Here is a 15,054-nt window from a genome sequence, read left to right as displayed (position 1 = left end):
GGAAGAGTGAAATGAGACAAAGTGTCAATGGCTGAGAGATTCTAAACAGAGTCAAGAGGTTATCCTGGAGGTTATTCTTAACGCATTAAGTAGATATCACCTTGTTATTCAACATGTAATGGAGAGGCTGGAGGGAACTGCCTGAAAATGTAGAGCTGTGTTCCAGTAGCCATGTTTCTTGATGATGATTGTATAATGATACAGCTTTCACAATGTGACTGTGTGATTGTGAAAACCTTGTGTCTGACATTTCTTTTATCTACCTTGTCAACAGACAAGTAGAACATATGGAATAAAAATAAATAATAGGGGGAACAAATGTTTAAATAAATTTAGTTTGAAATGCTAGTGATCAATGAAAGGGAGGGGTAAGGGGTATGGTATGTATAATTTTTTTTCCTGTTTTCATTTTATTTCTTTTTCTGTTGTCTTTTTATTTCTTTTTCTGAATAGATACAAATGTTCTAAGAAATGACATGATGATGAACAAATATGCAACCATGTGATGATATTGTGAATTATTGATTACATATGTAGAATGGAATGTCATGTTAAGAATGTTTGTGTTTCTTTCTTGTCATACTTTTTAAAAAAAATTTAAAAATTAATTTAAAAAATTAAAAAAAGACTAAAAGAAAAAAAAATGGTCGAAACACATTTCTGCAAAGTTACTCTCATATTTGCAGGGTAGGAAGCATCTTACTTATGTCTTAGTTGCCAGACATCATCTGGCAAATATAATATTCTTGACTTTATGCCTGTGGTGACTACATCTCTCTCCTACTAAATAGAAACCACCACAATGAGCTCTTAACTAGTTTCTCCTTTGAGTCTGATAACTATCAGGGTAGAAGTCATTCAGTGTTGAAACATGAACCCAAAAGGAAGGGAAGGATTCCAAGGAGAGACAGAGACTCCTAATCACCTGGAATCCTTCCCTGTCACATATTCCAAATCATACTGTAGGTGTTCGTGACACCTTAAGAGTTCAGAATCATGAGTCAGGATTGAGAAAGGGGACGAAGGTGAAATATTTTAAATTTTCCTGAGTTTTCTCACAAACTCTCTAGTCCTACACATCTTGAGACTGACTTTCATTTTCCCTTCTTAGGTCAGTACTTCTAAGAAAAAAAGGGATCCCTACACATAGCCCTAATATCTGGAGACCCATTCAATGTCTAAATCCATAATAAATATGTGTACTACAAAGCAGCAGAGGGCTGCACAGAAACATTTCCATGGCTTTTCTTCTCTCAGAACTATTTCAGGGCCCTCACCTTCCAGTGCTTGTTTTACAGCCCAACTACACACTTATTCATTGCTGACAGATACTCAACTTGGGAACACCTGGACTTCAGTAATGCTGGCATACTGTCTATAGAGAATGAGGGGAAAACTGGGTCTACTGAGATTGAGGAAACAGAGGAAGCATGGAAACTGAGTCGATCATGTAGAAAAAGTTAGACTTACACTGTAAATTTTGAGGCAGAACTCTAATAAATAGATGGAAGATTTAAGAAGACAGACATCAACCAAGAATAAGAAACCAAAACTCAATGGAATCCAAAAAGAAGCTGCCAAGCAGTAATGAATTCTCTTTGTTACTAGGAAATACAAAATAAGCAAATAAACAAAATAAGAGGTGGATGGTCTGTCAGGGAACAGAGGGAAGGAAATTTCTGTTCTGGATGGAAAGACCTAGATCAATGGTTCCCAAACTGGTTTCATTTCAGAATTACAAAGAGAGCTTAAAAATAAGTAAATAGATGGGTGCCACTCTAGACTTGCCAAGGTAGTAGCTGAGAGTGTAAGGCCAAGGAAACAAAGGTGCCCTGTGATGCAATACACGTAAGAAGACATAATATCACTTCTGCGGCATTCCTGCCAAAAATGTATAATCTGAATATAATTATGGGGAAATATCAGACAAACTCAAACTGAAGGAAAATCTGCAAAACAACTGACCTATAATCTGAAAACTGAAATGTCATGAAAGACTAAGAAATGCTGAGGAACTGTTCCAAATTAAAAGAGCCTAAAGAAACATGATGACTAAATGCCAAGAATCCTGGATTGGATTCTGGATCAGGAAAAAAAAAACTGCTATAAAGGACATTATTGAGACAATTGGTGAAATCTGAACATGATTCTGTATTAGTTAACAGTATCAATGTTAAATTTTCTGAATTTAATAAATGTTATGATTAGAGTAAATGCTCTTGTTCTTAAGCGATATATATTAAAATATTTAGGGTTAAAGGGTCATGGTGCCCACAACTCTCAAAAGGTTCACTGTTGTTCATCAGCTACCACCATAGCAATGACATATTTGAGAGAGAGAGCAAAAGTGTGTGCAAATGTAGCAAAATGTTAACAACTGGTGAAAGTAGGAAAAAAGTATACCAGAATTCATTGTGCTATTCTTGCAACTTTTCTATAAGTTGGAATTTTTTCAAAATAAAAAGTTTTTTTTTAAGCTTACTCAGTGATTCTGATGCAATCAGACAAGTTTTTCAGCATTTGGATACCACGGGCTCCAGATAACCCCCAGATCCTTTCTGGTTCTAAAACTGAGTCATTTTTAAGTGGACAGAAAAATAGATTTACCCTAAAAGTAATTTGACTGTTGCTCATTTTATAATATTAGGACTATACTGAAATTATTTAAAATGGGGAGAAATAAACAATTTTAATGGTTCTACCCTTAGCTAAGGATAAATTTGGATTAGTCTATGCCAACGTGCTAAAAAAAGAGAAGGTCTAAAATGTTGAAGAGAAACATCAAAGCTCATGAAAACTACCTCTGCTTCCAGGAAAGCCACCTAACACTTCTTAATTTCTACAGGTGTCTGACAGGACCTAGCACTCAAATGTATTTTAGCAAAACAATTCCTAGACACAGGCTAGGTCAATAAAAACCCACTGAGTCAGGATAAAAGCTAGGAAGGTTAGATCTGAACCAGTTCAAGAAGAGTTTGCACTATCAGCACAAAAGGTCAATAAAAACCCACTGAGTCAGGATAAAAGTTAGGAAGGTTAAATCTGAACCAGTTCAAGAGGAGTTTGCATTATCAGCACAATCCAAATAGCTTTATTCTTTAATGCAGTCTATATCATTTGGTCTTTCAAGATGGAGGAAGAAAGAGTAAATGGTAGATAATCATATTTCATTTAGACTACTCTCATTTATATGTGCAAATTCAAGGGATAGGAAAATTCAAGGGATAGGAAAAATTCAAGGGATACTTTTAAGAAACAAAGTCTTACCCTTTAATCAGAGTTTTATAAACTAAATATACTAACCACACTGGTAGAAAAACAATCACTTCATAATCAATCTCCCCTTTTCCCTCAAAAAAAAAATCGAATAGACTAATTGAGCATTACTTCATGGAGCTTCACATACTATCAACAAAAAAACAGATTCCAAAATGCCTTTTCAGCTACATATTATACACCTTTTAAAATCAGGATCTCAAATGTTACTAGTTACCAGATATTTTCACTTTGTGTACATTATTTTATTTAAACTCCCAACAATCCCAAAAGATTTATAGCAGTGTCCCATTTTACAGAAGAAGAAACAGAAGCTCAGAAAATAAGGTAACTTGCTCAAGACAACAAAACCAGTAAGTAGCAGCCCAGAATTCAAACCCAGGTCTGCCTGGAAAGCCTGCATTCTGCATATTTTTTCCACTCTACTGCACTGCTTCTGAAAAACAAAACAAAACAAACAAACAAAAACTAAGATAGAGTGCATTCCTTTTTTGAAGATTAGAAAACAGAATTTTAAAAGAATGGGTCAAACCTAAGACTCAGAATCAGAGTTCTGAAGCTCTGGAAGTCAGCATTACACAGCATTATTGTTAAGCGAAAGAGATCAGACTTTAGTTAGAGATAAGAAGGAAGATGATCTGGTTGGGACTAAGGTAAATCAAAATACAGGGTAAAGGATGATAGTACCTGTATTTATTTCTTTATTTCTAAACCAAAGGAAGAGATGTTTATTTTATCCAAAACTTAAATTTTCCATAGCACACAATCCAACTTAACCTGCCCAGCCAGTTCATTTAAACAACCCTAAACACGAACACATGGAACCTAGAACTGGGAACGAGACCTCATAATTCTGTACAGCTGCTTAATGTAATGCCCTGATACATTCCAGAGTATGTGGGGCAGATAATTAAAACGTATTGGCAAAGTACCTTGAGGGACTGAAGAAAAAATATGTAACTATTAATCTTCCCCACCTGGGAAATTCCTGATAGTCTCTAAAGCATGAAGGACTCCCAAGTTAATAGGCCAAGCCCTCAATCTTGAGGCTTGCTCTTATGCCTCACTCACTGAGTTTATTTTTCAGGAACTTAAAACCTCCAGGTTGTTCCTATGCTAAATAAGACCCAAAAAATAGAATATCAACTAGTTGCTTCCCTCTACCCCATAATATCAACACCATTTTTCAACATGAAGAAGTTTAAACGGTTATTGCCCAAGTATCCCTGAAGACTGGGAGAAAGATCAAATGAGAGGGAGGAGTTTTAACAGATAAGACAGGTTTTAAAAATGACTGTGACTACTGAATTATTATATTGGTATTTCTTGTTAGTCTCTAGTGTATTAGAACATGCAGAAGGAAATACCTGAAATTTGGAACTGTAACCCATATGATACTTTGAAAATTGCTCTATAACTACTTGTTAAACGCTACTTTGAAGTAAATAAATTTTCTGCATATACATTTCACAATAAAAAATGTAAAAAAAAAAAAAAAGGTCAGAAGGAAAGGTGATGTTTCACTACCCCAGATGGAGGTGTTTCTCCACTATCAAGATCTCCCACAGGGCCTTTCTAGGTCCAGCCAGCCAGTAAGGAACTTCATTTGCTAAATCAGTATCTCTCAAAGAAAAACATGAAATATCTGCACAGTGTTTGGAAATAATGCAGAAGTACCTTTTGCTTCCCTTCCCTAGGGCAGCTGTATTCAAAGCAAGTGAAAGGGAACTAATGTGGAAAATGCAGTGACTTAAAATCCAAACTGTTGGGAAAAAAACAAACCTCCTCTGAAAAAACCTCAGATGAAAAAAAGAAAAAGGCAGGTGAGAGCACCCAAGAAAGAGGCTACCACCACCATCCAACCAGCAAGCTCTGCCTGGTTGATGCGGTGAAAGCCAAGGGGCTGAGAGGCCACAGCTCACCACCAGGCCTATCCAACCACTACTTGCCCTCAGCCTCATTGTAAGGAGACTAAGGACAAGTGCCCTGCCTGACCCTGCAACATCATTTCCTATTTCAGAGACCTTTCAAGGACTAAAAGTGAGCAAACAGAGAAAGAAGGTAACAAACAGCTGGTGTTACCTTATTTTATCCAAAACTTAAATTTTCCATAGCACACAATCCAACTTAACCTGCCTGGCCAGTTCATTTAAACAATCTAAACATGAAACACATGGAGCCTAGAACTGGGAACGAGATCGAGGTGTTAAGGTCCCAGGCAGAAATGCACAAACTCAAGGAAATGAGAAGGGAGAGGCAAGCCACAACTTTTAAAAGAGTAAAATGGAGTTACCTGTGCTTCTTTCCCTACACCTCCACCAAGAGTCATTGAAATCTGAAGGGAAATCAGATTCTACTTCAAAAGAAATATAGAAAGCAGACTCTAAATATTTTTTTTAAGTTCAGCAAGTATAATTTAATCACTTATAGTACATTTACTTAAAAGCTAACCTGAATGATATCTTTTAATAGCATCTTTTTTTAAATTTAAATGATTTTAGAAATCATAATAGTAATAAAGGACATAATATGTCTATCTCCTCATTCCTGCAGCTTCTAAGCTCTTCAGATGTTCCAGGAACAGCACCTAACCTTTTTATAATTAGTATAGGTTTTAAAAATAAAATCAAAACCACTGCAGCTATATTTTCTCACTCCTAGACAAGCCAAAGCAGATGGGACTGAAGCAGATAACAGTCAGGGTGATGAGAAGGTGGCTGAGTGTGCAAGAGTGGAAGCCAGAGAGGACCAAAGAGGAAGTGCAGCTCGGAGAAATGATGCAGAGAAATCCTGGCAGCAAAGTACACACCTTGGCATTGATATAAGGGTCAAAGGGGCCGTACTTTTTGAGTTCTTTGATCTCAAGAGCATTCTACAAAAAGGAAAGGAGAAGAAAATGTGATGATGAAATGGATGAAATATATCAAAGCAATATACAGCCCTGAGGGAGACCAACACTAGAACAACTCAGAGTTGCCCTTTGTGTGGCTCAAAAGGCAGTTAAGGGAAGACAACCTCCAGGGCACCACACTCATCATTCCTTTTATCCAAACATCAAATTGTAATTACAGTTAACAGTTTTTAAATAAATCAGTGTAGCATTTGTTACTACCACCTAGATCCATTAGTTTCTTTAAGCTTCTGCAGACATCTTGCCCAGATGCTGTTCCACACACCTATCTGCCAGACATTCAAAGCACTGGGCTGGGGTCCCACCTATCAATGGATACTCCAGGCAGGAGGTGGCTGTGAGCAGGACAAGCTAGCATACTTAAGTGACTCAAAAATCCAAGCGGCTGTGTTCCAAGGCAAAAGTGAGCAAAGACAGGATTAGAAATGGTTGCTGAAATTTCTTAAATGATAAGGACTTTAATGGATGACCAGTTTTTTCAATACCAAGGAATATTAGTTAAAAGCAAATTTCCTCATACAATTTTCATTTCCAAACATTATAAACAAACTCACTGATGATCTTAAACGTCTGCTGCTCACCTACCCAGAAAATTTAGCCTGAAGGTAGGAAGGAAGGCTGATTAAGTTATACACATACAATCTCCAAATTGAAAGATTTTAGAGCACTGCTTTAATTTTCTCTTACCTCAGAGTGAAACTACCCTTCTCAGAAGCAAAGCTATGTCCTCAACAGTTCACTGAGACCCTACATGGGTCTTGATTTCCATTTTTCTGAAGAATAACCCTGATCTAATTCTATAGATAATTTAACAATCTCTCTGGCAAAGTCATTAGGAAATAATCCTAAAGTTATTTAGAAAGAGCAGCATCTTCCTCCTTCAAGCAACTGAGAAAAATATCTGCTTCAGCTCAGATCAGTGGGCAAAACAGAAAACAGTTTGTCTTATGGGGAAAGCCCATCTCCTCTCAAATGGGAACACCCCTCAGATTCAAATTACAAGGAGTTGTATTTTATGAGAGGCTTGTTTAAAACCTTGCATAACCCAAGAAAAATCTTCCTAAAGGAATAAATGTAAAGAAGAGTAGAGGTATTCTGGGAGTACCCAAATTCACGACCAGTGTAAGATATTTTTGCTCGAATGGTGACTTTTATTTTTTTTCAGAATTATCTAGCTCTTTGAAAGCATGCCCACTCTTAGGTTAACATCAGAGGACATCATGGGGATGATTTTCATTCTGTTGAATTCCCTATGACTTCCATTCACATGGTTTTGCTTTCTGAGTTCGTTTATCAGCACTAGCACTAATACTTCTGTATCTGTTAAGTTCTGATGTATGTAAAATAACAGCATGGTTCACTCAGGACTGATAAACACAGGCAAGTATTTTCATTTACCAGCTAAAGGTGTATTGCCATGTCAGTGGCATAAGGTCAACTTACAGTTCATTTAGGCTTCCAGTTTGAAATGGTCTCTAGCTGCAATTTTGAAGGATTTGCATTATTCAAATATTGTACATGAAGTGAATATTTCATATATGCTTTTATTTTAGTACTATTCCAAAACTGCATCATTCAAATGCATCTAAAATTCATCTTCACATATAAGGCTGCCCTGATAGACTAAGAGGAGCAGAGCTGAGAGGAAGGGAGTCACATCTGGGGTGTGGAAGAGCTGGTTCCTTGAGATTGGAGCCATGGGACTGTGACAGCAATGGAAGGAGCTGCCAAGGTCTAGCTGTGGCTTCATGGAGGAAAGTCTCCCTTCCTTCCGACCTGTTCATTGACTCTGGTGTGGGAGGGCCCTTGATGGATGAGCAACCGAACTATCTGGGCATCTCCTTTCCAGGCTGCCAAGTGCAGAGGGTAACAGCCTTTACAGTCAGCCACGTTGGTTAGTGCATCGTTCCTCAGAAGCACCTCGACCACATCCCTAGAATGCAAAAATCAATTATGAGCTTGCAGATCTCAGAAGTCTTTCCAACTAACAGGTCTTTACATTTGTATAGGACAATACCTTTTCACAGATATCGTCTCATTTGGCTCCTCTATCCCTACCTGAGTTCATCATCCAGGTTTCTCCTTTTACACGATGAACTCCTGATACAGATTCTGATGTGAGAACCATCTTAAACCTACACTGACTCATTACCTGCCCCTTTTATTTAGGCTTTCTTGATAAGCCATCTATTTTCCACTATTTTGAAAATGTCTATCTCTGTCTAAGCCTTGCAATGGTCTCCTTGTTCGTCGTGATGTTTAAATAGCATTTGGGGATAGACTTTACATAAAAGAAGTCATGCAAAACTAACATTATTTAGAGAATTTAGTGATGTGGGAGCTGAAAGGGGATGAGCAGAGCAGAATTAAAGTTGCTGCATACATAAGTCAAATATACATGGTATCATTTGATAACTCCAGAAATAGAAACTTGGCTTTCTTCTTGGGGATCTCACTAATTAAGCAGATATAAGTGTCTATTATCCTCATGCACATGAGGCTAATATGCTACAGTAATTTAAATTTAAGATGCACTTTAATTCAGGTTACTTCACTAATCTAAGAGGGAGGGGTTTCTACATATTTCTTTGTAGCTTTCTCTAACAGGGCCATAAGAAAAGATACAATGATCAAATTAATATATTATTAGAAAAGAAAATGTTGCAAGTAACAACTATTACCTCTTTCTGGCACAGGTTGAGTCAATGAGGCTGGACCAAATGTTGCACAAATGATACAAAGTATCATAAGATGACAAGGCTATGGCTCCTTGCTCAGAAAAATCAAGGACTCTGATAATCCCTGCTTAAAAAACTAAACTTTTACTTTTTATCTCCCATACTATTTTGCTTCAAACTCTCTATTCTTTTACACTCTTGGTTTCCATTCTTTCATATCCTGGACAACCTACTCACTGGGCTCCTTCACAACTGTGCCTGTCCTGTACTCTGAGCCATCATGTTCTCCCTCACTTGAGAGATCAGCACCATCCTTAGGGTGCTGAATCATTCAAGCCTATGCCGCCCTCTCTCAAAATCCCCTGAAGTGTGTCTCCTCTAGAAACTTGTCCACATAAAACCCAGCCAATTCCCAATAACCTCTCTATACTTAAGAATAGTAAATAGGCCATATTATTTATATATATATTTTCCCTTAAAAATGGTTCTTGCTATCTACAGGGCTAATGTGAGGAAGGAAAAATGGCAAGCAAGTAATCAGAGCAAATAAGTAACTATTTTAACAGAAGACAAGTTTCTCATGACCACTCAATCTAATTTTCAGGTTATCAAGGGGCTAGTCACCTAATAAATTATCTAGCCCCTTTATAGATTTTCGTCTTACTGAATCATACGACAATGGAACATTCCAGAGGGATAAAAAGCAAGCAGCAGAAAAGTTGAAAACTCAATCACTGGTTAAAGATTTTGAGGTTAGTGGGGGGTAAGGAAAGATATTTAAATGATACACTAAAGAGCGACTAGGTGCCACAGTTTAGCAAAGCTCTCAAAGGAAGCAAAAAAGATAACCCGAAGTCTTGGGATCTGAAGGGGAGGGCAGAAATGTAGTTCATCAATACTTACTTATGGCCATTCAAAGCGGCATGGTGCAGAGGGGTATACCCAGTGCTGTCAACACAGTTCACATTTGGCCCTCTCCAGATGCTGTAGAGGAACAAAAAAAGATTTCACGGACTGAAGTTAAACCACATTTAGAGACAACTAGTTGCCTGGAAAGGATTTCTGTATGGTGTTTAGCCAAACTGATTATTTCCATATGACTCCTGATAAAGGACAGTAACTATTTGCTACAGAAATGCAGAGCACTGAGGATATATAACATTTTGTTGAACAAGGAGATAAGAATAAAGACAACAGTATGCTCATTAAAGAGTTTGTTCTGTGCCCTTCTCATCTGCAATTTCATTATTCACTCAGTCTGGGACTCATGCCTCTGAGTACTTCCAGACGACAAAAATAGCTCATTGAAAGGCATTCAAAATAATCACTGAACTAAACCACACAGCCAGTCACAGGTATTGGGCACCAACCAAAGCAGTGAACACCAACCCTGATACTAGTGACTGATGGCTTGAAAGAAATCTCAACCCAAACGAGATAGCCAAGACAATTCAACCAGTAGGGACCAAGATCCAAGAACCCATATTAACAAAAGCACCAGGATACAAGCAGCAATTTTATCTTTCCTTTGTAAATATATCTTATTGGTAATTAAAAAATAACAATAGAATCTATAATTTCAATGCTCTATTTGAATAACCATGCTGTTATTCAAACCATACTCTATTTGAATAATTCATACTCCCCAAATACCATACTGGAGAGGATGAACTGTGATCTATTTAAACCTCAAAGCCTTAATTCTTATTTTTGTTTCATACCTTACTGTACCAGCCAGAGCTTCTAAAATATTAAGTAGTGGAGGGCAGCCTTGGTTTGTCTCTGTTTCTAATGAGAATGTCTCTAATGTTGTCAAAGTTGTTTTGAGGTAGACATTTATTATCATCTTTTTTCTTCTTAAAGTGTTAGTAGAAGTAGTTGTTTAATTTAAATACATTTTATTCATCTATGGAGATAACCATAGCTTGTCACATTTACCAACTAATACGTTGTTAGCAGTAGGCTTCTTAATATTGAACCATTCTTTTGTTCCTGGAATAAACCTTATTTGGTCATTTTCCATTGTGGCCATGTTGGTGAATTCTACTTGAGAGTATTTTACTTAGGATTTTCATATCGACTTTCATAGTGAGGCTGGTGGTCTAAAGCTCTTTGCTTTTTGTACTATTGCTATTGGATAGTATCAGTGTTAGATTTGGATCACAGATGGGCTGGGCAGTTGTCTACCTATGTCTACATTCAGGAATCCCTTGATATCGAGCATTAAAATTATAAAGAATCGCCCCAGCTGGACATGAATTCCCCGCCCCCCCCCCCCCCCCCCCCCCCCCCCCCGTCCATCTAAACAATGTTTGGGAAAGCAACTAATATGTTAATACTCTACTAATTAATTTAAAGGTATTTGTGTTGTTAAGTGTTCGTTTACTTATTTGGAAAATAAGAATATCTATAAAGCCCAAGGTTAAAAAAATTATAAAGAATCACTGTGCTAGTTTGAAAGGATGTACGGACCCTAGAAAAGCCATGTTTTAATCAAAATCCCATTTTGTAAAGACAGAACGATCCCTATTCAATACTGTATGTTTGAAACTGTAATCAGATCATTTCCCTGGAGATGTGATTTAATCAAGAGTGGCTGTTAAACTGGATTAAGCGATGACATGTCTCCACCCATTTGGGTGGGTCTTGCTAAATTTCTGGAGTCCTATACAAGAGGAAACAGTTTGCAGAATAAGAGATTCAGAGAGAGCAGAATGATATAGCCACAAGAAGCAGAGTCCACCAGCCAGTGACCTTTGGAGATGCAGAAGGAAAATGCCTCCCGGAGAGCTTCATGAATCAAGAAGCCAGGAAAAGAAGCTAGCAGATGACCCCGGGTTCGCCATGTACCCTTCCAGGTGAGAGAGGAACCCTGACCATGTTCACCATGTGCTGTTCTAGATTAGAGAGAAACTCTGTGTTCGCCATGTGCCCTTCCACTTGAGAAAGAAATCATGAACTTCATTGGCCTCTTGAACCAAGGTATCTTTCCCTGGATGCCTTAGATTAGACATTTCTATAGACTTGTATTAATTGGGACATTATCTCAGCCTTAGAACTGTAAACTAGCAACTTATTAAATTCCCCTTTTTAAAAGCCATTCTGTTTCTGGTATATTGCATTCTGGTAGCTAGCAAACTAGAACAATTCACCCTTTCAGCTACCAGCCTGGGCTCATGCATGTAAGGGAAAAGATGCTCCAGGATTCCTTACATGCATCTGCATGAGGCTAGAGCAAGTGCCAAGGAGGATTCAGCTTCAACTCCAGCCTCAACCTCCGCAGATTCCTAAAGCACCCAAGCAACAGTTGCTGGTGAACAAAGCACAGATTAGCAAGGTGGTGAGAGCTCTGTTGGAAAATTCCAAGTTCAGGAAAAATGCTAATGACTTACTTTTGAATGAGAAAGAAAATTTCTTCTTAATGGTGGTATTATGGAAAATTCCAAGTAAAGAACTGAGGGTCAAATTGCTTTTGCCTTATAGTATTCAGGCAGGTTTAAGAGAAGTCTGTTTACCAAGGATGAACCCAATTTAATTCCTGAAAAGACAGAACATTTCTATAGGAGTCTTTGTATGTGTTTGTATGTGTGTGTGTGCATGGTCTGGAAATCAAACCTGGGTCTACCTCATGGAAGGTGAGCATTCTATCATAGGAGTCCCTTGAACAAGCATAAAATTAAAACCATTTCTCAGATTACCCCCCTCCAAACTTTAAAAAAAAGAACATAAACCCTATGAAGCCAAGCTCTGCCCCTTGGGTAGTTTTTTTGTTTTGTTTTTTATTTAATATTTGTATTGATAAAAAACATACAAACACAAACATTCTTAATAGTCAAACAGTCCATAAATGGTGTACAATCAATGGCTCTCAATATCATCACATAGTTGTGTATTCACTACCATGATCATTTTTTTTAACATCTGCATCACTCCAGCAAAAGAAATGAAAAGAAAAAAGAAAAAACTCATACATACCCTACCCTTTACCCCTCTCTCTCATAGACCACTAGTATGTCCACCTACCCAATATATTTTAACTTTGTTATCCCTATTATTTGTTTTATATATTTTTTACTCATATTTTTTACTCATCTGTCCATATCCCAGATAAAGGGAGCATCAAACAATGTCTCCACAATCAAATAGTCACATTGTAAATGTTAAAACTTCATACAATCATCTTTAAGAAATCAGGCTACTGGAACATAGCTCAACAGTTTCAGAAACTTCCCTTTAGCCACTCTAAAAGACCATAAACTGAAAAGGGATATTTATATAATGTGTAAGAAGAACCTCCAGGATAACCTCTCAATTCTGTTTGAAATCTCTCAGCCACGGAGCACTTTATTTTTTCTCATTTCTCTCTTCCCCCTTTTGGTCAAGAAGGTTTTCTCAATCCTTTGATGTCGAGTCTCAGCTCATCCTGGGATTTCTGTCCCACATTGCCAGGGAGATTTATACCCCTGGGATTCATGTCCCATGTAGAGGGGGAGAGCAGTGAATTCACTTACTATATCGGCTTAGAGAGAGAGGCCACATCTGAGCAACAAAAGAATTTCTCTGGGGATGACTCTTAGGCCTAATTTTAAATAGGCTTAGCCTATCTTTTGCAGGAATAAGTTTCATAGGGGTGAACCCCAAGGTTGGGGGCTTGGCCTATTGATTTGATTGTCCCCACTGCTTGTGAGAATATCAGAAATTCTTCTTGGGTAGTTTTTACTTTTTTCCAACTGATGCAAGAATTAGGTGGCTTTTACTTTCCTTACTGGGAAACATTTCTATCTAAGAGAGAATGTTCTAGTATCTGTAAACCTTCTGGCCAAGGATTTATCAAAAGAGATCAAGGACTGTATAGATGGAAATGGCTTAAACATAATTAAAAGTGGCTCCTGCTATAATACACGCATTGGTCACAATGAAACGAAGTTACAGCAGATCTTTCAAAATGTCATTGCTGTTGAAGTTCTATCAGAAAAGTAGCCAGAGAATTGGGAGAGTGTGAAACTCTTATTCCTGAAAACTGAGAAATCAGTTGCCCTTCCAATTGTTTCTTAATTTAAGAGCAGCTGGGATGATGTTAAAAGAATATATGTGTTCCTGGTCAGAAGGAAAAAGAGACAAAGAAAAAAGAAAAACTAAAAAAATAGGAGAAAAGCTTGAATTAAAGAAGAAGAGAAGAAAAATGGAAATATAAGAGACTAGAAAAATAAAAGATGTAGGCTTTACTAAAAGTTAGGTGCCTCCTAAAGTCAGTGGTGCTCCAGTGAAGGGCCCAGTTCCCCGAAGGGGAACAAACTCCAGGACCTGAGAAGCAGGAGCCAAGCAGAGTACGGATGCAAGCATGTGACACAGTAAAGAGATCTCCAAAATAAAAGTCCTGGTCCCAACAGATCTCTAAGGAAGAAGAGAAAGGCCGGTTCAGCTTTGAAGATCCCCAGAGCTGCAAAGCCAAAGTTCCCAGACAAAGGCCAGGAAAGAATTCAAGATTCAAAGAGACAGAGGAAGAAATCAACTCTTCCCTGGGGAAAAAGGACCTAAGACAGACTCCAAAATAAGCCAAAGGTCAAGTTCTTCGTTATTCCCAGTAAATCTGTCAGAATTGTGTCCCAGATCCCCCAAGCAATGGCCCCCAAAGCCCAAGTATCCCAGTCAACCTAAAATCAGCAACCTGATCAGGGAGAAACATCAGTGCTACCCTAAGAGCTTTTTAAAAATACCCAAGTCCTGGCCCCTGTTGCACCCTCCTCCAGGAGGGAGGCCTGGACTTAAAATATTTCTAAAACCCTCCATAGGTAATTTTGATGTATGTTCACACCAATGGTGTGAAGTAAAACCTGTTTTGAAATTGAAAAAAAAATTATAAAGAATCATAAGTAAAACTATGTAAGCCCATATGCTCAGATGCTGGAAACAGCATTATTTATAACAATAAGTTTTTGAAAATAGGCATAGAGAAATGGTATGACTAAATGGTTATAACTAAGATACACACCCAGAGTGGACTATTATATACCATTTATATTGGGTAATGACACAGAAAAGATTACAATGATAAAAAAGAAACAAAATTATAAATACTGTATAATTATGGCTCAGAAAGAATCTATGAGGGAAATTTATCAAGACAGTAGATTAAGCTCACAAGTTTACTCATTTCCTGTCTAAAATTCTATGAAGTGACAGAAAAGA

General features: G+C 37.6%; 1 protein-coding gene and 1 pseudogene across 6 annotated transcripts in view; one reads left to right on the top strand and one right to left on the bottom strand.

The window, feature by feature from the left end:
• ANKS1A (ankyrin repeat and sterile alpha motif domain containing 1A) overlaps positions 1-15,054 on the bottom strand; it is a 253,183-nt gene that overhangs the window by 142,619 nt on the left and 95,510 nt on the right. For 3 of the 6 annotated variants that reach the window (XM_077161540.1, XM_077161539.1, XM_077161544.1), the window contains exons 2-4: positions 9,769-9,849; positions 7,964-8,120; positions 6,086-6,148 (exon numbers count right to left, since the gene is read on the bottom strand). In XM_077161540.1, coding sequence (XP_077017655.1) covers positions 6,086-6,148; positions 7,964-8,120; positions 9,769-9,849 — 301 coding nt within the window. Of the gene's footprint in view, positions 1-6,085; positions 6,149-7,630; positions 7,931-7,963; positions 8,121-9,768; positions 9,850-15,054 lie in introns of those variants that run through there. The other 3 variants (XM_077161541.1, XM_077161542.1, XM_077161543.1) reach the window with 3 other exon arrangements.
• On the top strand, positions 12,089-14,728 carry LOC143682199 (ribosomal L1 domain-containing protein 1-like; annotated as a pseudogene).

The sequence above is a fragment of the Tamandua tetradactyla genome, chromosome 5 (assembly GCF_023851605.1).
Source record: "Tamandua tetradactyla isolate mTamTet1 chromosome 5, mTamTet1.pri, whole genome shotgun sequence".
Lineage (NCBI taxonomy): Eukaryota > Metazoa > Chordata > Mammalia > Pilosa > Myrmecophagidae > Tamandua > Tamandua tetradactyla.
Note: the sequence above shows the minus strand (reverse complement) of the source record. Positions and strands in the feature narration are given on the sequence as shown.